The sequence below is a fragment of the Schistocerca americana genome, chromosome X, assembly GCF_021461395.2.
Source record: "Schistocerca americana isolate TAMUIC-IGC-003095 chromosome X, iqSchAmer2.1, whole genome shotgun sequence".
In the NCBI taxonomy this organism is placed as follows: Eukaryota; Metazoa; Arthropoda; class Insecta; order Orthoptera; family Acrididae; genus Schistocerca; species Schistocerca americana.
This window is the reverse complement of record NC_060130.1, coordinates 825,501,105-825,525,397: the sequence shown is the minus strand read 5'-3', so window position 1 is coordinate 825,525,397 and position 24,293 is coordinate 825,501,105. Positions and strand designations below refer to the sequence as shown.

General features: G+C 41.7%; 1 protein-coding gene across 1 annotated transcript in view; it reads right to left on the bottom strand.

Moving 5' to 3' along the window:
• Positions 1 to 24,293, bottom strand: part of LOC124555311 — a 471,119-nt gene that overhangs the window by 253,479 nt on the left and 193,347 nt on the right. The window contains exons 6-8 of the mRNA XM_047129186.1: positions 22,906 to 23,033; positions 15,473 to 15,579; positions 1,728 to 1,872 (exon numbers count right to left, since the gene is read on the bottom strand). Of these exons, the coding sequence (XP_046985142.1) occupies positions 1,728 to 1,872; positions 15,473 to 15,579; positions 22,906 to 23,033 (380 nt within the window). The remainder of the gene's footprint in view (positions 1 to 1,727; positions 1,873 to 15,472; positions 15,580 to 22,905; positions 23,034 to 24,293) is intronic.

Genomic DNA, 24,293 nt, shown 5'->3' with positions numbered 1-24,293 from the left:
AACTGGTATAGGCGTGCTGTTGTTCGTACATCCTTCTGGTTACCTCAGGTGTTTCCTATAGAGCACGAGCTTTGTTTGTTGATGATATGCCTGTATTTCTCCGATACCAACGAACAAGCCACTATCTACGATAATAAATGGGTCAGCCTGCCCAAGAAAGTTTTTGACAATAGCCGTTGTCTCACATGGTTCTGAAGGGAATGTTTTTTTTTTTAAAAAAAATATTTTTCATTCCCACACCTGAAGGGTGGAGGGCGGACCACTCGAGAGCGTCTGGCTCTATTTGGCCTTAGCTTAACAATTTTACTGGTTTCATGTTTCTTTATTGACAATGTTCTTACAGCTATATCTTACATCTAATTACTTCCAATTTATTTCCTTTTTTACCATTTTCAGTTCTTATTATACGTTTTGCAAATATTTCAAACCATCTCCACTAGGACCCTGCCTCATACGGCGGTGCGGGTTTCCTGCATCGTTCCTCTACGCTCTGTATGGGACTTCATCATCATTACAATTCTTGGTATTCCTTTTGTATACTGTTTCCATCTTTAGTGCAGTTATGATATTTGAACATGGGTACACTTTGCTGCTATGTGTTAGAACTTTCTGGAATATGAATAATTGTGCTATAAGATTGAGAATGAAAATAGGAATTTAGATAAAATTATAGGTGATACACAGTTTCTGATGTTGGAAATACTTCGATGGTTAACAAGGGGAAATATTTATGTTGTAGGCACAGGCTTAGGTATTATATACATCTTTGGTTATGAAAAAGTGAATGACCGGCTTGGTGTCAGTCATGGCCTATGGCTGTGCAATATTTAGATTGTATTGGTGTGTGGGAGTTCACATTGGGTCGGAATCAGGATCCAGTGCCAGAAGGTGCAGTGTAGTTATTGTTTCCTGTGCTATTAGTACCATCTGTGCCGAGAGTTCGTGGTTGTGTATTGTGTCTGGGTGTGTTGTTAGTATGTTGTGTATGATTGTTCGGAAAGTGTGTATTTGAAGTTCGGTTTGTTTTTACGTCTAGGTCTGTTTGTGAAGAGCTGTGTGAGGTCAGGGTGACTTGTTAGTGCATGGGGAACGGTGAGTCCCGTCTGCAGGGGTATGACTTTTGTTTCGTTATACGCTTCTTGTCTGGGGGTGATGCGTGGGAGTCTCAGTATGCTTCGTAGTATGCGTCTTTCAGTCTGATATAGTCTTTCTGCTTTTCTTTGCGACATATAGGCTAGGGGGGCCGCCACATACTCGAAGAGGGGACGTACAAATGTTTTGTGTGAATTGCTGTTTTGTCGTTGCAGCCATGGAATTTTCCCTGAACTCGTCTTATGAGGGACTGGCGTTGCCTTACTTTGTTCAGTGTTTCTTTGACGTGTTCGTCCAGGTTTCGGTGAAACGGTGAGCCTTTATATAGAATCCATATATGAGATGTGAGCCAAACAGCTTAGACACATTATACCATTTTCGACAGAATTACTTAGCAAAACAACTAATCTCAAAAGTACAGATATGCTACAAACATCTAATCAAGTGATGTGGAACTGTATCTTAAAATGCTGGATTATTATGTGAAAGGGCAGAAAAGAAATGTCGGAATCATCAGAATCTGAAAGCGATGAATGAGGGCCGATCCGCCATGTTTATAGAAACAAGTGCGAGGGTGGAGGTATGCAAAGCTTATCACAAGGAAAAGAGGATATACAGAATGTGTACGTATTTACTTATGCTGCACTGCTTCTCGGCGTAGACGGCATCCCTCTTGATGAGCAACGGAGCATTGTTGAGTGACAGGGAGTCGTCGCCACTCAGGTAGCACCGCTTCTCGTTCTTGGCGTACGTGAAAGACCGACATGTAAAGCCCCGCGCCTGAAAAACACACCACCAAACTTCTTTATCTCTACAATCGACAGTGTTTGTGAACCATTCTCATATTCCCTGCAGTAGAATGGTTACAGAGCTTCCAGCACACAGTTCAAGTAGCTGATGCCGTGATGACGTGCAGCAGTCACCGAAAAATCCAAGATATCTGTGGCAGGAAATTCAAAAGTACCAAGTTAGTTGGAAATTTAAGAAATGCAGGATGGCGGTGTGGGGAAATTAAAAAATGAAAAGTGGCGGAATTATACCAGTTCTGATAAGTTTAAAATGATGAGAAAATAAGAAGCCAAGATGGCGGAATTAGTCTAGCTGTGTTTTGTAATCCCTCTGACATTACAATTCAAAATTCTGCCACGTCCAAAAGTATCCGAATGATCTGAATCTGAACGACCTGATAAGTATCCAAATTACACAAACTTTTTGTTAAATGGCATCACTTTCAAAAGTAGCCAAACGTTTAGTGCAATGTTCGAAAGTATCTGAACGACCAGAACTTTTTACACCACGTTAGAAAGTACTGTACCCAAACAACCTCTATTACTTATAAAAGAAAATACGTGAACACAAGTGCACCCCCCCCCCCCCTGCCCCCCCCCCCCTCCACACACAATATATGTTGTAACCCTGTAATCGATCTCTCGCTTTCTTTTATAGATCAGTAAAACAAGGCTTATGGTAAATACTGCACTAACTCATTATTAAATTCACCTCTCTCTGTTTTATGCTTTACTCTCTCATTACTTTCAATGTCATAAGGTACAGAACTTCTAAGTGTGTATGGTGTTAATTCACACAGGTTATCTCGAGTGTTACAAACATTACAAGGTATCAGAATAATGTATTATATGTTTTTTTTTATTTTTACACAATGAATCACATTTATTGTTATCACAGTTAAATCAGTTAAAAATCACATTCAATATTTCTACATTTTCACAAAATAAAGCAGTTACAAAATACATGTAATCTTGTTACATTTTCAGCTATACATTGAAATCAGTAACAAAGAGATTTTATATTTTCACATAGACACAATAAAATTAGTCATCATGTTGACCATCATCACCATAATTTTTCATGTGATAGTGACCCCAAGCTAAGGTATTCAGTTTATCTGGCAGTACATACAAAACATTCATCATCTTGTGCTGACAAACCCAACTTGTGCTGTTTGGCAGTAGAAACTATATGGCACTTGGACTGAATGATATACTGTGCAGCTGTTTTAACTTCAGAATTCAACATACATTGCGGTAATCGTCGATGGTTGACTCTGTAACACCAAGTATGTTTGACACCCTTTTCTTTGTGCATTATACTTCCAGATTCAGTCTCGAGTGCACACATTTTAGCTTGTAGACTGACAAATTCAGTATCAGGTTCACCATTCAACTCTTCTTTCATTAATCGAATCTTCTTTTTATTTACAAGTAGACTGTTATGTATACCTGTTATTTACAGAGAAATCTGAAGTATCGAAACATATATGTTCATCACTCCTGATGTCCCCATCAATATTTGAAGGTTTAAAACGATAAATTAAGCTATCAATATCTGTGTAACACAGTTTTATGTGCATTGATGGAAGCTCGTTTAGTATTTACCCATAATGAACGGATTTGGACTGCTTATGGCTTATTAAACAATATAGTAATTCTATTTAAATCAATAGTAACTAAATTTTTGTTAAGAATAACACTTCCTTGAAAATTCTGTCTTGCACACAATGCAGCAGGTCGATATCTATCTTCACAAGATGTCGCAAGTTATATGTCTCTCATCTTTAATACATTTTGCACAGTTTTATCAAATACACTATTATTCTTAAGTTTGAAATTTTTTCTCAGTACCATTGCAACTCAGTATATACCTTGTCATAGCTACAGTGTATGTAATTGGCTATGCTGAATGGTGTACATAAATGTACTTGATCGGAATAGGAACCAGAGTTAATACTACGACTGCAATTAGCAGTTGGTTCTAACATTCATTCTGCATCAGCATAAATAACAAAAGGCAGCTATAGCTCGTTTCTGAACTTGGTTAATTTTATATACGATTTCCTGTCATTAAGAATGGTACTGTTGACTGGCTTATACTGTGCCCAGACAAGCGAGTGTGTGTAATTTTTCTTTGTAATGAAAATAGCATAACGAGCGCTTACATGTTTCAGTTGAATGCTTATAAGCAGTAATGCTTCTATGTGCTAGACTAGAAAGGTCTTTCATGCAATAGAAACGGTATGTACCTATATTCACAGACTGCAACTTTAATAGAGCTACCTGTTCTTTGCAGTGGTGCTTTATGGTACGGCTCGAAATTCTGCCTGATCTTTCTCATCTTCTATGTGTATCCACTCATAATCAAAATACCGAATGCCGTAGAAATTAACAGGGAGATTTTGTTCTATTTTTTGAACATGTGGACATGCTTCAGGCTCTGTAGGAAACAGGATGTTAGCAACAATACGTAGATACACAATGTGCATTCCAATTTACAGGATACAAACCAGCTATAATTCATCACTTACACAAGCATTGTCATATGAGTGAACATATATTACTGTGGTTTTATTTGCTATAATTTTTCTTAGTTTTGTGTCTGCACATGCACGGAACCCTTTATTTTCATTAATATTAATATACAGTTGAACTATTTCTTTTAATGGCCAACTTAAATCTCACTCTTGGCAAGTTTACACTTTCTTTAACAGAGTATCGCCAACATTAGTTGAGTATCAATTATTACTAAATTCTGGTGGCGTTAAACTAACATTTTTTGTTTTTTGGGACATTCCTTTTACTTCACCTAACTTCAGCAAGAGAACGTTGCAGACTAGTGAAAAATTTATTGTATGTGACTGGTAAATTGACACACTCTTTCTCTCAAAGACGAAAAAATAGGCAATCGAAAAGTGTCGAGGATCTTCAAACTCAGCGCGATTAACTACCACAGCAGTACATATTCGATTTTTAAATGTGAATCTAGCAGAAACTGATTATAGATTATTAATTGGAATTAATTTAATGCAATTAGGAGACGGTTCCCCCATTATTTCAAACAACAGCCAAAATGGAGAGAACATTCAAAATTATTTAACTTACACTGAAATATTACCCAGTATTTGTGCGAACATGTCACTAACACAACTTCACTTTTCTTTCATTATTTTTGCAAGATACTTCAATAATACAATAATACTGCTAGGGGACACCACAATTGGAAAGAGAACCAAAAGCCACTTCCGTCAAGAAGGCCTAAATAATTGTTTGAACAACATTTAACGACTGTCAGTTGTCATTTATCGTGAGTGGTTCGAATGGTTCAAATGGCTCTGAGCACTATGGGACTCAACATCTTAGGTCATAAGTCCCCTAGAACTTAGAACTACTTAAACCTAACTAACCTAAGGACATCACACACACCCATGCCCGAGGCAGGATTCGAACCCGCGGTTCCGGACTGCAGCGCCAGAACCGCTAGACCACCGCGGCCGGCTATCGTGAGTGCATTTGCCCAAGAATAGTAGCTGATTTATACAGGGTGTTACAAAAAGGCCAAACTTTCAGGAAACATTCCTCACACACAAATAAAGAAAAGATGTTATGTGGACATGTGTCCGGAAACGCTTAATTTCCATGTTAGAGCTCATTTTAGTTTCGTCAGTATGTACTGTACTTCCTCGATTCACCGCCAGTTGGCCCAATTGAAGGAAGGTAATGTTGACTTCGGTGCTTGTGTTGACATGCGACTCATTGCTCTACAGTACTAGCATCAAGCACATCAGTACGTAGCATCAACAGGTTAGTGTTCATCACGAACGTGGTTTTGCAGTCAGTGCAATGTTTACAAATGCGGAGTTGGCAGATGCCCATTTGATGTATGGATTAGCACGGGACAATAGCCGTGGCGCGGTAGGTTTGTATCGAGACAGATTTCCAGAACGAAGGTGTCCCGACAGGAAGACGTTCGAAGCGTCTTACGGAGCACTGAACATTCCAGCCTATGACTCGCGACTGGGGAAGACCTTGAACGACGAGGACACCTGCAATGGACGAGGGAATTCTATGTGCAGTTGACGATAACCCTAATGTCAGCGTCAGAGAAGTTGCTGCTGTACAAGGTAACGTTGACCACGTCACTGTATGGAGAGTGCTACGGGAGAACCAGTTGTTTCCGTACCATGTACAGCGTGTGCAGGCACTATCAGCAGCTGATTGGCCTCCACGGGTACAGTTCTGCGAATGGTTCATCCTACAATGTGTCAATCCTCATTTCGGTGCAAATGTTCTCTTTACGGTTGAGGCTTCATTCCAACGTGATCAAATTGTAAATTTCCACAATCAACATGTGTGGGCTGACGAGAATCCGCACGCAATTGTGCAATCACGTCATCAACACAGGCATTGTTGGTGATGTCTTGATTGGGCCCCATGTTCTTCCACCTACGCTCAATGGAGCACGTTATCATGATTTCATACGAGATACTCTACCTGTGCTGCTAGAACATGTGCCTTTACAAGTACGACACAACATGTGGTTCATGCACGATGGAGCTCCTGCACATTTCAGTCGAAGTGTTCGTATGCTTCTCAACAACAGATTCGGTGACCGATGGATTGGTAGAGGCGGACCAATTCCATGGACTCCACGCTCTCCTGACCTCAACCCTCTTGACTTTCATTTATGGGGGCATTTGAAAGCTCTAGTCTACGCAGCCCCGGTACCAAATGTAGAGACTCTTCGTGCTCGTATTGTGGACGGCTGTGATACAATACGCCATTCTCCAGGGCTGCATCAGCGCATCAGGGATTCCATGCGACGGAGGGTGGATGCATGTATCCTCGCTAACGGAGGACATTTTGAACATTTCCTGTAACAAAGTGTTTGAAGTCACGCTGGTACGTTCTGTTGCTGTGTGTTTCCATTCCATGATGAATGTGACTTGAAGAGAAGTAATAAAATGAGCTCTAACGTGGAAAGTAAGCGCTTCCGGACACATGTCCACATAACATATTTTCTTTCTTCGTGTGTGAGGAATGTTTCCTGAAAGTTTGGCCGTACCTTTTTGTAACACCCTGTGTATGAACAAACCTTTATTTTTAATTATTGTGAATGATCTGAGTGTGGCTGAATAGGTATAACATTTCTTTATTTAAATATTGTCATAATATATTAGTTTGATGTGGGAAGTCTGTCAGTTTGAGTCAGATCATGTCTGTTGAACTTAAGAACGATTTATTTTTGGTGGGGACAACCTTCACCCAATGGAAAAGCAGACAGTAAAGGAACACTACGGAAGTCAAGCGGAGACTGGGACTTTTCGAATGAAGAACTCAAGAGAGCGATACTGCACACCTGTATGTTCGTTATGGAAGAAGACAGACCTACCCGTGGTACTGTGTGGTTTTTGATGGAGTGGGTGATCGATTCTGGGTAGTGAACGGCTGCTACCATATTTTAATTTATCAAGGGACTTTATATTTCGAGAGGTCTGAATGTGCTCCAGAGAAGGACTTTTTCCACTTGGTTTACAGAACTGAGGATAGACAGACTGAGTTTCTGTTCATCATCTCGTGTGCATTAATTTGTAAATCATTGTGTTGAGCTATGAACTGTTTTGAGATGAATATTTAGTGTACTGTGATTGTTAAATGCAATTAGTTTTTGCATATCTTTGATGACTATTTAATTCGGGGATTTTGCTGCCATTCTTGAAGCGCTCTCAACGTATATTTATTGCATTTGGTAAGGAAATTTTCTGTCTGCATTTTAAGTGAATATTGTAGGACCATTTCCCATTTATCTGAGATGTCCTTTCTTGAATAAACATTATTCAACATATTCTCTGTCACCTGCATCAATTACAGACGTTAGAAAAGGACCTATTTTATTAAATTATTCATTTAACTTTTATTTGTGCTTTTATGTATTTTATTAACTCGATTAACTCACAATTCAACCCAATGCCTAGACCATTTAACTGCAGAATCACAGCTATAGGTTATTATTTGCAATTAATAAGCGGCGGGGTATGAAAGCAAATGTGCGAAGTTGACCCTGTGGCTACAATGAGCTATTCTTCTTAAACAGAGCATTGCATAGCATAAAGTATGAGTAACTGCAGGTAAAGACAACTGGTTTGCTGGTATGGGATGCTGTTTCCAAGAGCAACTACCCTTGTACTAACCATTAAGTACTGTCGCACTTTGTCCATTACTTGCGGACGAAGATTACCGATTTCCCGAATGCGATGCTCCAGGCGACGAAAACCATTCTTATTGGAATGGTGGCTTTGACAGTACTATGCAGCATATGCACGAGCATCGGCAGCAGCTTGGTTATCCGATGCACCGAGCACCAAAAGCATATAGAAATATTCATCGTTCGTGCACTCCATCTGGAAACCGCTCTACATGAACTTGACAGGACTAGTTATGGTTGTACACTGCTTATAAACGACGTAAACTGGGGAATGGCTGTCTAAAAACTAGAAATGGAAGCTGACAAGTATATGAACCATTGCTCCATGGTCGATGAAGGTCTGATGTCCACAGCAGTCCACATAGTGAAGTACAATGGGCGGTGTGGTAGTGCAGGGCGATACGTGTGCCAGGGTACTTCTGATATGCTGCACATTATGAGTGTTGCCACCTCCTCGTTTTCATACATGTGTTTTCAAAATGTACCCGATCTGATTTTGCTAGATAAACTTTTATTTTGGATCACGGTCAGGATGCTTGCGACATGGTATTCTACATCTAGGTTTTCCTGTAGCATTGGCCTACACTCTGATGTGACTGTTACCTAGCAGCAGAACACTTTTCTTTCTGCTATACATTTTTACTGACCAAGCGTTAAAGTCTTTGTTACAACTTTGCTGTACCTACTATGCTCAAAAAGTGGTTGACGCGCTTCTCCAGTTTCAGGTAACAAGTCAGACTGATTGCTACCCGGTATTTGAAATGTAATTTTAAGGTTTTCTCATTTTGCCAATTACTTGTCACCTTTTTGCATTGTCTCTTTCCCCCTTAAAGCTATCTAATTCAAAATATGTCATTTCTAATTCAGCCTGAAGGGCATAAATCTTATTCCCTGTCCCTCAATTTTCTTGTCTCTGGTACATAAACTACAACTCCATGGAACAACGTCATCTGACGCTTGATTGTCTTCCCTGCAGCGATCACCCAAGTGAAAGACCAACCCACAGTCCTGACATGTTTCTTCCATACTAACCAACCTACGACAATGTCCACATTTGTCACACATGACACTACTCTTACAGTAAACTAAAAAGCACTGTAACATATTTAAAAACGTTATAATGTAAAGTTTAGTAAAAACTTATTTGGTGAGCTAACATCTAGGCGGCAGGCGGACGCAAAAAAAAAAAAAAAGATAGGATGCAAACGACACACAGAGGTTTTCTGAATGTAAGTTTTAGGTAGCAGAAGTCACGAAGTGAATTCAACTAAAAAGCACAATATTTTCTAGCAATAATGTTAAACCAATATTATAAGAAAATTATGTGAAGCACTGTGATGAGTCTAAAACAACATGTAACAATCAGATGGCAACAATACGTTAACACTAGATTGTAAACACACCATCGATTTTTAAATCACAAAAGAAACAAAAAAAAAAATTAATGAAAACTCGAAAAAGTTCGATACTTTCGGCAACAGCGTTAAAGAGGCACTATATAGAAATCATGGAAAGCTCTCCAATGTATCCAAAACAATGCGTAGTGCTCGACATCTGTTGGTGTTTATACCAGAATGCTTGGAGTGCGACCTTCTGTCACAATTGTGAACTGCTCTGTACTTCCTTAAAATAATACTCGTCATTCAGATACTTCTGATCATGGTGCAAAAAATTCAGGTCGTTTTGATACTTTTGAAGGTGTCGCAAAGGTTTCATGAATACTTTTGAACATGGCACCATTTTACACAAAATTCAGGTCTTTCAGGTACTTCTTAACATTTCGCCAATTTATGCAAAATTTGGGTAGTTTGGGTACTTTTCAACATGGTTGTGGGGCGGCGGGTGGATATTTTTGTCAATTTTATGTTGTTTATATAAATGTTTGGTTTGTAGAATGTAAAACCAGTTACTATTATTTAGAATGTTATTTGTACTGTCTTTCGCCGTTCTCAACATTGGCTCTCTAACTACAATATTGGCAACCAGAAAGTGATTAGCAAAACGTGAAGCCTGTAATTAGAATTCCTAGTGCCCACTTCATCTGAGAATACACTTATAGTTACAGCTTATAGCTCTGAGGAATTAGGAGATTGTCTGGGATTTCTAATTAAAAACGGTCGTGAAAAAACGTTCTGTATTCTGAAAGTCACAGATGAAAACAAAAGAATCCACACAATCTAACTAACAGAGCAGTTCAGAGTCTAATGCGCTGATGCTACTATAACTGTCCAAATTAAATATTTAAATGAATGCTCGCCATAATTTGATGATAAGGTTCATCAAACGCCACGCTAACTAATGGTAGAATGTTTGTCCCGCGGCGGCACGTGAAAATACGACAATACGCAAACTGAAGATCGATAATTAAAGTCAACCCAGAATTAACACTTCACTCGAAAATGATTTCATGGTTACGCGTATCTCGAGTAACTTAATACGGCATCCGAGGCTGTTTGTAGCAATGATACCGACGCGACGCGACTCCCGACACAGATGGCGTGCTATTCAGCGTCTGGAGAGAACTGGGGCCTTACTCTCTCGCGCAGCGTTCTTATATATAAAGCCGCGGTGCGGACGGCTAAGGGAACGCCTGATCAAATCGGCTCTCCCGACTAGCCGCTGGGCTAGTAATGCTCCACATTAAGTTACCGAATAAATCATAGCTTCTTTTGCTGATGGCCGATGAAGCTCTCAATTTAAATGTGCCTTCAACACACAGGTAAGCAATCATAATAAAAGTTTGACGTGGCTAAGTTAAATATTTTGGGCGAGAGAATTAATTTAATTACACTGCACGCAGTAGACGAGCTCTGAACTGGCCCTTTGGAGATACGCTATCGCTATAGTTTTATAGGTATTCAAATGAAACTTCTCACATCCTTATGGTTATAGCGGATCTCCATTCTACTTAAATATAAACATCCTAGCCTTATTTATTAGCCTACTTAATCTATCTTGCTTCCTTAATTTTTAAGACAAAAACCAGAAAATCATTAATTTCAATTAAAATCTTAATTTGTGAGATCCAGAAGACTGTTTCTATTAAATATTTATGAAAAAGGAATCTAATTATAAATTTTGAAGTCTCTAGCTCTTTTCTGTTGCGCCAATGATTTTTACAGAGAAACGTCCAATTTCGAAAATGGCTAAAGTTATCGAACTGATATTCAACACATATTAATTTAATATTACTCCTGACTTGCTAGAACCGTTTCAGGTTATTTGCTTAATTTTTAAAGTATTGCACAACATTTATGACGTCAGAGCTAGTTACAGCGGACTGGCTGGCACACAATGGAAAGACTGATGTGAATTTACTATGGCGTGAGTAGGCTGCTTCCCTACATGGTGCAAAATTCAGATCGTGAACATGGTGCCATCTTGGATTTTGCCATCAGTGTGGTTATGAAGCATAGCAGGGCTAGCTCCACCATCTTGGACATTTCCATTTTAAACTTAGCACAGTTGGGTTGGTTCTTGCGTTTTTAAATTTTCCACTAACGTCTTCTTGCCATTTTAAATTTCCAGTCACTGCCATCTTGTAGTTTTGGGAGACCACAGTTCCGAATAGTGGTGACTGCTTGAACTGTATGCCGGAAACCCTGTAGCCATTCTACTCCTTGAACTTCATCCAGCGATATACTAACAAGAGTAAATACTGCAGAAGAACTAGAGAATGAAATAAAACTTTACTTGTCACACATTACAGAATGGGTTCCATAAAGTCTTCTCATAAATGGAGAAAACACAGTTATTGTGTATCTGTATACTGAACACAAGAAACATCCTTTTACCCCCGCCATAATCCTATTTCTTAGACAATTAGAAACTGCATATACCGGTAAGTTTCTTGGCTTGGGGAAGTAGGGAGTTCTAAGGTCAGATAAGCATATAAACTTCATCAGCAAAAATTAAGCACCATCTTCTGTTGTATGAAAAGTCTTACTGGATGTATAACGCACCAAATAATAATAAATAAGGAGAAGTTGAATCAGTGTTGCAATATGGTATCATTTTTTGTAATTTTTAGGGGAATTATTTATTTATTATTGGTTCCAGTTTTGAGACCAGTCTGTTGGTGGCTAGGATCTAACGTGGGTTTTGTTTACACATCACTACAGAAGTTGTAAGTAGCAATGATGTGACATTTGCTTCGTTATCTGTAATCTGATTTGCAGCATTTACAAAAGATGAAAAAAAAAGAAATATAGCTAGACCATTCTACAAATAATCAAATTATAAGAACTCATCCAAAACCTTAATCAAAGATCCTATGTTTACTCTATTATGCACCACCGCAGCAGATGGATGACATGATCTTAGTGTATTGTTTGTCGTTTAGTGTTTTTCCTGGGATTTCGCAGGGGTCTGCGACCATCAATGGAGGATGACTCTTTGATAATGCTAGCCTCTCGTGTAGGTAAAACGTTACAAAAACCAATAAACGACCGTTTGTCTAAAGACGAGTGCCAACAGTCAACATGTCTGTTCCTCAGAAAGCATCTGTTGCGGAATTACTACCGTTATGTGCTCTACTAATACTGGTTATGTCTGTGCGAGTAGATATTTGAATGGCGGGGATCATATGTAAATTATTTATCAATGGAGCTCCAGGAAACCTATTCCACTCCAAAACAAATGTGCCAGACGTCTGATGTGCCGTAGCTGTGACTGCAGAATTGTCCGCAGCCGCGGTGGCGCCTAGCAGACCCACCGCCCTGCCCCACGTAGATTGTTCTCTCTAGGAGACACCCAAAGGTGGCCTACAGTTGCTTATGTTTTATACAGGTTCTGCCATAACTGTCACGTTACTGATCACAGGCCCATTCACTCCAGTCGTTCTCTGTGTAGATCGTGATTCTTGGTAAAACTCGCAGCATTAACTTCAGCATTTTCACATGCATCAATCACTGAATAATTTACACATATGATACCTTCATTCTCTACATATGCTCTTAGCTGTCTACTGGATAAAATACTAGCTATGTCTTTTTTCTGCTGCCATTGCTTTTTATCTCTAACAGTTTGCTTTAGTGCCCCAATTCTGCGGTATAGGTAATCAGATCTTCATAAGTAGGGTACTCTAGTGTGATATGTCTAGTTGTGACAACAGCACCACATGTGCACACTTTCCTTGGATGTTTTATTATCCAGTTGTAGTGCTGCCACTATTTTCGGCGCTATTGAGTAAAATATCAGCACTGCCAGAGCTACTGCAAATGTCCATGGGGGCAGCGAGCATGTAGTGGACCAAAACACTGTTACACCAGATGCAACAAAACCACTGATCGATTTGCAAACAGTGGGCCGAATCAGAGGCTAGCAGCTGAATAACATCGATAGAGCAGAAAGGCAGGGCAACTGCAGCATCGGCAGGTCTGTTATTACACCTCCAAGCTAGAGGATTGTTTTGGTGTACATAGTTGAAAATAGTGCTTCAGAAAAACAATTAGTCACCGAATCAGTATAAATGCTCGTCATTTCTACCCAAAAGGACCTCAGTCTGGTGGCACCATCCACTAGGCACCATGCAATGTCTATGCTGGGCAACTGGGCGACATGATTCTGCAAGCAGCCACCACGAGATTTGTACTCCACCAGTGATGGGGCTCCTGCTGGTTCTGGGTCCACCTCCGTGGACCGGCTTTCTATCCGGTAGGCTACTGTCAAGCTCACTCCAGCAGCAGCCAGTCTTCTACACTGGAGGACAGCTGCTCGACACCAGGACGGTGCAGTTGTTTAACCGTCTCTGCCTGGATGGCCGGCCGCGGTGGTCTCGCGGTTAAGGCGCTCAGTCCGGAACCGCGCGACTGCTACCGTCGCAGGTTCGAATCCTGCCTCGGGCATGGATGTGTGTGATGTCCTTAGGTTAGTTAGGTTTAAGTAGTTCTAAGTTCTAGGGGACTGATGACCACAGATGTTAAGTCCCATAGTGCCCAGAGCCATTTGAACCATTTGAACCTGGATGGGCGTGCTGACACTGAACACCTATGCTCACAGGGGTGGACAGCACTGCTGAGGCCTGTCTTCCTTTACAGAAATAACCGTGGGTTACCGAACCTTCCTGCCTTGAGATGCAGAGTCGTGCCCATATGATACATGTGCTGCTGCGGATTCTGCGCATCAGCATCCCTGTCCAGCCATTAGCACGAAATAGGGCGATGACCGCCCGTTGCAGAGCGCCGCCGCTCTCGCTGTCGTCAGCATACACTCAGGGGTCATTGCCACCACAGAACATCGCTATGTTGTGCGTGTACAATATTGTAAGAAGAATACGTGATTAAATTTGAATGTGATTTTGGGGACTACAGGGTGCAGGTTTGCTGGCTCTACGTGTGGACTCAAGAACTGCGTCAGCCAGCACGATCAGCCTGTGAATGAGTACCTTTACTTGCTTCGAATCCTCTCTGCACCAAGTCAGATCACAAGTGCGTCGTGGGCTAGACCTGAAGCGAGCAACTGAAAAGTGTCCTTTGTTAAAAACAGCTTGTAATTTTCTAGAGTTCCTTGGTATTTTTAAACTGTTTTCAGCTACTTTGTGTTCTGAAAATTATCCAACAAGCTTGGAAATTGATATACATAAAAATATAAACGGTCTTAACACTTTATCCTTTGGGAAGTGGGTAGTGGGGCGTAACCCTCTCCCTCCTTGAATCCGCACCTGGGGTTAACATGAACTTCTCACAAACAACTAATATTCAAACGTAATTTCTGAATAGGAAACCTTTCGTGTAATTTTTCCTTGTCTATGGAATGTGGGTGGCATTACTACTTGTTTTGTGCGGTTGTGTTGAAATACTATTATTTGCATATTCGAGTAGGTAATACACTCCATGCAAATCTGAAGCTTGCCGCTTTCAGGGTGTTGCAGTTTTAGCTGCCAGCAACGCATTTCGAGATTAACTGTTCAAGAATGAAAGATCAATATCGGCTCTTACCATACATGTATGATTAACTGTCTAATGCAGCTGTAATTGTTTTCACATCCACAGCGCAACTGGTCCGTTACATTGAAACGTTTTCCGATTATACCGTAATAGTTGTCTTCAGTTCTAATACTGATTTGACGCAGCTCTCCATGATAGTCTATCATGTGCGAGTATCATTTTTTATCTTTTCTGCGTAACTTAGGGAACCTACAACCATCTTTACCTGCATACCGTAGTCGAGTCGTAGTCTCCCTCTGCAACTTTACCTCCTATCGACGATTCGTTGATACTTCAGGATGTGAGCTATCAATGTGTCCCATAACTTAGTCAATTTGTGTCAGGAGTTCTTCATTAGATGTCTGATCTATCCACGTAATCTCCAGCAACACTTAACGTAAAACCACTCAATGTAACACATACGGGTGTAGGCATCCAAGAGGAGAATGTTGCTTTACCTGGTCACAGAGGGCTTCGCACTCTGCTTGGTTGGCGGCGAACTGTAGCTCGTCCATGGAGATGACGGCGCTCCCTTCTCGCACATTGTAGCGGCAGTCAGGCAGGGCTGCGAAATTACAGTCATGCAACGTTATAGTTTAACCGCTGGGTGTTGACTTCACGTATTTTGTAGATATTATAGGGAAAAAGACAGCACAGTGTCCGGGGCGTGAGCTTGGGATGGAGGGTCGCCACTCCTATTAATTTTGTGAAATGGGGAAGGATGGAGGAAACAAAGCACACTTTCACACAAAATGTAACCCATAATTATTGAAAAATTCTGGTTATTAATCACCGAACGTATCACTGTTACCACTTTATAATAGGTATCTACAGGGTGACAATTATTGAACTATACGAAATAATATCGTCATAACTTTTGAACGGTTTGCGTTAAGACGTTGAAACTGCATGGCTGGCCGCGGGGCACGGTGGGAATGAGTATGCGTATTATGGTTTGGTTTAGCGACGAAGCCCACTTTCATTTGGATGGGTTCGTAAATAAGCAAAACTGGCGCATTTGGGGGACTGACAACCCGCATTTCGCAATCGAGAAGTCTCTTCGCCCTCAACGGGTGACTGTGTGGTGTGCAATGTCCAGACACGGGATAATCGGCGCGATATTCCTTGATGGCATGGTGACTATCTAACGGTGCGTGAAGGTGTCGGAAGATGATTTCATCCCCATTATCCAAAGAGACCCTGATTTCGACAAGATGTGGTTCATGCAAGACGGAGCTCAAGCCAATCGAAGTAGAAAAGTGTTTTAAATCCTGGAGGAGCACTTTGGGAACGCATTCTGGCTCTGGAGTACCCAGACGCCACTGCCATGGGTCTCGATTGGTCGCCATACGGATCTGAACACATGCGACTCCTATTTGTGAGGCTATATTGAAGACAAGGTGTACAGCAATAACCCCAAAATCATTTCTGAACCGAAAATAGCCATTCCAGTAGGTCATCAACAGCATCGATGTTCCGACACTTCAGCGGGCCATGCAAAATTGCGCTATTCGATTGCGCCACATCGTCGCCAATGATAGTAAGCATATCGCACCTGTCATAACTTAAATCCGAATACGTGTAGTATGGTTTACATGTTGAATGAAGTGTGTGCACGCCGTAGTTTGTAACTAATTTACGTTTTTTTTCGTATAGTTTAATAATTGTCACCCTGTATTATCTACAATGTTCTAAATGGTACAAATGGCTCTGAGCACTATGGGACTTAACATCTGAGGTCATCAGTCCCCTAGAACTTAGAACTACCTAAACCTAACTAACCTAAGGACATCACACACATCCATACCCGAGGCAGGATTCGAACCCGCGACCGTAACAGTCGAGCAGTTCCGGACTGAAGCGCCTAGAACCGCCCGGCCACCGCGGCCGGCTACAATGTTCTAACTGAGAGCGTATAGTTTCTAGGAGATTTGCTCATATTTTGTTACTGTCAGGCAGGAAACGTTCAGTTACATGCGAATATTTTCTGTATTTACCTTTTAGTAGATTTTGACACTGGCTAGTATTAAGAGACAGAGGAAAAAGAAACATCGTGAGCTGAAGGTAGAACGTGACTGAAAGCTTTTATAGCCCAGACCCGTCTGGAAATTTCAGTTAGGAGTAGAATATGAGCGAACGGCGAAACCGTTTTGACACTTGCAATCGCTACTAGTCAGTACTCCTTACATGTTTTGGCTTTCTTCTAACTGATACGCGTCTGTCTACGTGGCGGGAGAGTATGCGTATTCAGTTTGCAATTGTTTTGTTCTGCTCTCCTCTGCCCTTCGCTGGGTACGCCCTTGATAAGAGACGAAGGCGCTGTTTATGCGGACTAGTCCGTAGACATGATCATCAAAAAATAACATAGGTCTCCGCCCCCCCCCCCCCCCGAACAATGGACCTTGCCGTTGGTGGGGAGGCTTGCGTGCCTCAACGATACAGATAGACGTACCGTAGGTGAAACCACAACGGAGGGGTATCTGTTGAGGGGCCAGACAAACATGTGGTTCCTGAAGAGGGGCAGCAGCCTTTTCAGTAGTTGCAGGGGCAACAGTCTGGATGATTGACTGATCTCGCCTTGTAACACTAACCAAAACGGCCTTGCTGTTGTGGTAGAATTTTGCACAGAGCATAACTCAGTCATAGCTAACACTTGGTTCAAGAATCATGAAAGAAGGCTGTATACATGGAAGAACCCTGGAGATACTAGAAGGTTTCAGATAGATTATATAATGGTAAGACAGAGATTTAGGAACCAGATTCTAAATTGTATGACATTTCCAGGGGCAGATGTGGACTCTGACCACAATCTATTGGTTACGAACTGTAGATTAAAACTGAAGAAACTGCAAAAAGGTGGGAATTTAAGGAGATGGGACCTAGATAAACTGACTAAACCAGAGGCTGTACAGAGTTTCAGGGAGAGCATAAGGGAACAATTGACAGGAATGGAGGAAAGAAATACAGTAGAAGAAGAATGGGTAGCTTTGAGGAATGCAATAGTGAAGGCAGCAGAGCATCAAGTAGGTAAAAAGACGAGGGCTAGTAGAAATCCTTGGGTAATAGAAGAGATACTGAATTTAACTGATGAAAGGAGAAAATACAAAAATGCAGTAGGTGAAGCAGGCAAAAAGGAATACAAACGTCTCAAAAATGAGATCGACAAGAAGCGCAAAATGGCTAAGCAGGGATGGCTAGAGAACAAATGTAAGGATGTCGAGGCTTATCTCACGAGGGGCAAGATAGATACTGCCTACAGGAAAATTAAAGAGACCTTTGGAGAAAAGAGAGCCACTTGTATGAATATCAAGAGCTCAGATGGAAACCCAGTTCTAACCAAGGAAGGGAAAGCAGAAAAGTGGAAGGAGTATATAGAGGGTCTATACAGGGTCGATGTTCTTGAGGACAATATTATGGAAATGGAAGAGGAGGTAAATGAAGATGAAATGGGAGATATGATACTGCGTGAAGAATTTGACAGAGCATTGAAAGACCTAAGTCGAAACAAGGCTCCGGGAGTAGACAACATTCCATTAGAACTACTGACAGCCTTGGGAGAGCCAGTCCTGACAAAACTCTACCATCTGGTGAGCAAGATGTATGAGACAGGCGAAATTCCCTCAGACTTAAAGAAGAATATAATTATTCCAGTCTTAAAGAAAGCAGGTGTTGACAGATGTGAAAATTACCGAACTATCAGTTTAAAAAGTCACAGCTGCAAAATACTAACGCGAATTCTTTACAGACGAATGGAAAAACTGGTAGAAGCCAACCTCGGGGAAGATCAGTTTGGATTCCGTAGAAATGTTGGGACACGTGCTGCAATACTGACCCTATGACTTATCTTAGAAGAAAGATTACCGAGCGAGGTGGCGCAGTGGTTAGCACACTGGACTCGCATTCGGGAGGACGACGGTTCAATCCCGTCTCCGGCCATCCTGATTTAGGTTTTCCGTGATTTTCCTAAATCGCTTCAGGCAAATGCCGGGATGGTTCCTTTGAAAGGGCACGGCCGATTTCCTTCCCCATCCTTCCCTAACCCGAGCTTGCGCTCCGTCTCTAATGACCTCGTTGTCGACGGGACGTTAAACACTAATCTCCTCCTCCTCCTTAGAAGAAAGATTAAGGAAAGTCAAACCTACGTTCTAGCATTTATAGACTTAGAGAAAGCTTTTGACAATGTTGACTGGAATAGTTTCTTTCAAATTCTGAAGGTGGCAGGGGTAAAATACAGGGAGCGAAAGGCTATTTACAATTTGTACAGAAAGCAGATGGCACTTATAAGAGCTGAGGGACATGAAAGGGAAGCAGTGGTTGGGAAGGGAGTGAGACCGGGTTGTAGCCTCTCCCCGATGTTATTCAATCTGTGTATTGAGAAAGCAGTAAAGGAAACAAAAGAAAAGTTCGGAGTAGGTATTAAAATCCATGGAGAAGAAATAAAAACTTTGAGAATCGCCGATGACATTGTAATTCTGTCAGAGACAGCAATAGACTTGGAAGAGCATTTGAACGGAAATGACAGTGTTTTGAAAGGAGGGTATAAGTTGAACATCAAGAAAAGCAAAACGAGGATAATGGAATGTAGTCGAATTAAGTCGGGTGATGCTGAGGGAATTAGATTAGGAAATGAGACAATTAAAGTAGTAAAGGAGTTTTGCTATGTGGGGAGCAAAATAACTGATGATGGTCGAAGTAGAGAGGATATAAAATGTAGACTGGCAATGGCAAGGAAAGCGTTTCTGAAGAAGAGAAATTTGTTAACATCGAGTATTGATTTAAGTGTCAGGAAGTCGTTTCTGAAAGTATTTGTATAGAGTGTAGCCATGTATGGAAGTGAAACATGGACGATAAATAGTTTGGACAAGAACAGAATAGAAGCTTTCGGAATGTGGTGCTACAGAAGAATGCTGAAGATTAGATGGGTAGATCACATAACTAATGAGGAGGTATTGAACAGAATTGGGGAGAAGAGGAGTTTGTGGCACAACTTTACTAGTAGAAGGGATCGGTTGGTAGGACATGTTCTGAGGCATCAAGGGATCACCAATTTAGTACTGGAGGGCAGCGTGGAGGGTAAAAGTCGCAGAGGGAGACCAAGAGATGAATACACTAAGCGGATTCAGAAGGACGTAGGTTGCAGTAGGTACTGGGAGATGAAGAAGCTTGCACAGCATAGAGTAGCATGGAGAGCTGCATGAAACCAGCCTCTGGACTGAAGAACACAACAACAGCAACAACATAGGTCTTGTGTTCAGTCCTAGAAATTCTTCTGCCACATATCGCAGCTTTCTCTTCTGCAGATGACATGGTAATGTTTTTCCTATTACACTAAGTTGCACAAAGGTTCGCAGTTGATTTTCAGTTACAGGTTCGTATATAACTGACTGCGTAAACAGTTTACAGGTCACAGGAAGGTAAAGGCGTACCACCTCAGACAGGATCGTGCGTGATAAAGCATTGCAGTGTTTCAACCAATCTCAGACTCGTGAAGTAATATTTAACGTAAAAGGATTATTTGTATAAACTTAGGTCGTCGTTCCGAGGCACTCTGCATGACACCGTAGAATGCTTCACCTACAAAAATCAGTTATGTATCGCGGGTGGGTGCCGGCCCAAGACTGTCTGGAATAATAATAGTTGTTCGAACTGGTCGAGAGACTACGCTATTCCCACATTAACTCGCAGACGACGGAAGCAGCATATGTGTGTGTCTGATTAATTCAGACATGAGAGTTTTACGCAACAGTAACTGAGAGATTTTGGTTCGCGAATACCGCTGTTCTTCTGTGGGTCTTTCCCACCATGTAACTAACTCGCCGCCTAACAATTTCTGCTTCATTCACAAATATATGCGATAAGAGTTGGAGCAGGGAGTGACCATTCGTTAGTCAGGGTTGGGAACCGGTTGGCGACCTTGGCATTTTTCCTACTCTCTTGGTGAAGTTGCTTCACATACTTTATGCAGTGCGGCGGGTGCGTTTGTTGTACGACGGCGCACAAATGTAAAGGAGGAAGTGTTAGTGGTGGGTGACTCTGAGCAATGTAAAACAGACCTCGGCCTACTGGGTTCTGCAGGTCGTGGAACCTGCACATACAAGTCTAGGCAATAACACATCCCTCACCCACTAGAGTGCACAACGTCAGCAGCTCCATGAAACTGTTCGCCGACAATGTTGACGTATAGAGAAGTCACGAAGCCAAAACGTCCTATCGAAATGCCCGAAGACATGCAGGGGATTGAGCCGGCCGCTGTGGACGAGCGGTTCTAGGCGCTTCAGTCCGGAACCGGTTCGAATCCTGCCTAGGGCATGGATGTGTGTGATGTCCTTAGGTTAGGTTTAAGTGGTCCTAAGTCTAGGGGACTGATGACCTCAGATGTTACGTCCCACAGTGCTTAGGGCCATTTGAACCATGCAGGGGATTCACGCGTGATACAAGAATTCACTGTTGACGCTCAACAAAAACGTATGTAACATATTGATTGATGAGATGCAGTGTCGTGGTAATACGTTGTGAGACTCTGTGATGAAAGACGTGGCAGAAATAAGGATAACTGACGGTCTTGTCAACCGTGACAGTGATTTTTAATTTAAGTTTCACAAGGGATGATTGGTCAGGAAGAACACTCCCGGCTGCTTGAGTCTGGCAGGACTAGCTGTCGGTATAATCGTGGAAGAACATACTGTTCGAATTTTGAAAGTGCACTTTCCAAGAAGAATCAAGCAACGTATTCATTCCTTCCACGGATGTTACGCAATGACGATAACAATAAAACAAAACAAACTGGATCTCGTATGTAGGCCTTCCTCAGAATGAGAGCGATGGTAGTGGTTCTCTATGCACCCTCCACTGTACGCCATAAGGTGCCTTGTTGAACATAAATTTGGATGTAGATAACGATATCAGTTTTTTGAGGTGATATATTTTAGAGGATAAATGAGGAACCGTTTTTAAATATTCGGCAATAAAAAATTAGGAAATTTGTGGTAAGTTCTACGGAACCAAACTGCTGAGGTCATTGGCCCCTAGGTTTACACACTACTTAATCTAACTTAAACTAACTTACACTAAGGACAACACACACACCCATGCTCAAGGGAGGAGTCGAACCTCCAACAGGGGGAGCCGTCCGAACCGTGGCAATGCGCCTGAGACCGCACGGCTACCCCGGGCGGCTCAATGGAATCTATAAGAAGAAACCTAGGAGCAGTGCTTCCTATATAAGTGTTCTTGAACAGGCTTAATAGCGAATATAAGTGAACTGATGTGTATGTAATGCGTATTCTACGGGCAACGTAGCCATCTCTTCAATATGTAATTACCTGGAGGCAGTTTTTTTGTCCGTGCCAACCACACTAAGTGATCTGCCTCTTGGCCTCATTCGCTTTTATATGATGATGATGATGATGTTTGTTTGTGGGGTGCTCAACTGCGCGGTCATCAGCGCCCGTACAAAGTCCCAGTCCTTACACAGTCCAATTTTTTACACAGTCCAATCTAGAAAACCGTTACGAATGATTATGATGATGAGATGATGAGGACAGTACAAATACCCAGTCACCGGATAGAGAAATCCCCAATCCGGCCGGTAATCGAATCCAGGACCCCGTGATCCAGAGGCAGCAACGCTAGCCACTACACCACGAGCTGCGGACACACTTTTATACTACAGTACCATTTGACTGTTTTGTACATTTCATTGAGTGGTACAACCATCATTTGAATTCTCAGAAATGATTGGCAACAACTGAGAATAATGCATGCATCATTGTTTGTTTGAAAAATTATTTTCCCGTGTTATAATACTGTCACAGTTGTTTAAATACATTTTTCATTTATTTCATGGACTGAAAGTAGCACAGTAGACATGACACAAGATGGGTGTACTCACATCTGACGCACTGGTTCTCCAGGTAGTCGACAGAGCTGCCAGGGACTTTCCTGAAAGCACTGGGCTGGCTCCGTCGATCTTCTCTACTGAGCCGGCACAGGTTCAGCGACTCGTCAAACTCCGCTGACCTGAAAAATTACATACTGACACTCTATTCCTTCCACAACAGACATACGACTAACCGTAAAGAGTAATTCTCAGCGCCATATGTTTTAGTTAGTGCCACAGAGCAGAGCTACTCGATAGACTAGTATGCTTAGCAGCCGTTGCGTTATTCCGGGTGAGTCACCTAACGTTACCGCTGGATATATTTCGTAAACCACATCAAATACTGACGAACCGATTCCGCAGACCGAACGTGAGGAGAGGGGCTGGTGTAATTGTTTAATACAAACCATACAAAAATGCACGGAAGTATGTTTTTTAACACAAACCTACGTCTTTTTAAATGGAACTACGTTAGTTTTGTTAGCACATCTGAACATATAAACAAATACGTAATCAGTGCCGTTTGTTGCATTGTAAAATGTTAATTACATACGGAGATATTGTAACCTAAAGTTGACGCTTGAAACCTCCGACAGCTGCAACATACATCGCGTTTCTACAGAATGATCTGCCAACGTTGCTCGAAAATGTCCCACTGGAAACGCGTCGACGTATGTGGTATCAGCATGATGGTGCACCTGCACATTCCGTAATTAACACTAGGCTGACCCTTGACAGGATGTTCGACGGGCGTTTTATAGGACGTGGAGGACACATAAATTGGCCAGCCCGTTCTCCTGATCTTACACCTCTGCACTTCTTTCTGTGGGGTACGTTAAAGGAGAATGTGTACCGTGATGTGCCTACAACCCCAGATGATATGAAACAACGTATTGTGGCAGCCTGCGGCGACATTACACCAGATGTACTGCGGCGTGTACGACATTCATTACGCCAGAGATTGCAATTGTGTACAGTAAATGATGGCCACCACATTGAACATCTATTGACCTGACATGTCGGGACACACTCTATTCCACTCCGTAATTGAAAACGGAAACCAAGTGTGTACGTGTACCTCACCCCTCATGGTAATGTACATGTGCGTCAGTGAAAAAGACCAATAAAAAGGTGTTAGCATGTGGACGTAATGTGCTGTTCCAGTCTCTTCTGTACCTAAGGTCCATCACCGTTCCCTTTGGATCCATACGTAATTCGGTGCTCTCCGATACACACGATCGAACAGCGGAGGAGTGGTGCTCAAGCGTCAACTTTAGGTTACAATATCTCAGGATGTAATTAACATTTTACAATGCAACAAACGGCACTGATTGCGTATTTGTTTATATCTTCAGATGTGCTATCAAAACTAACGGGGTTCCATTAAAAAAAACGTAGAT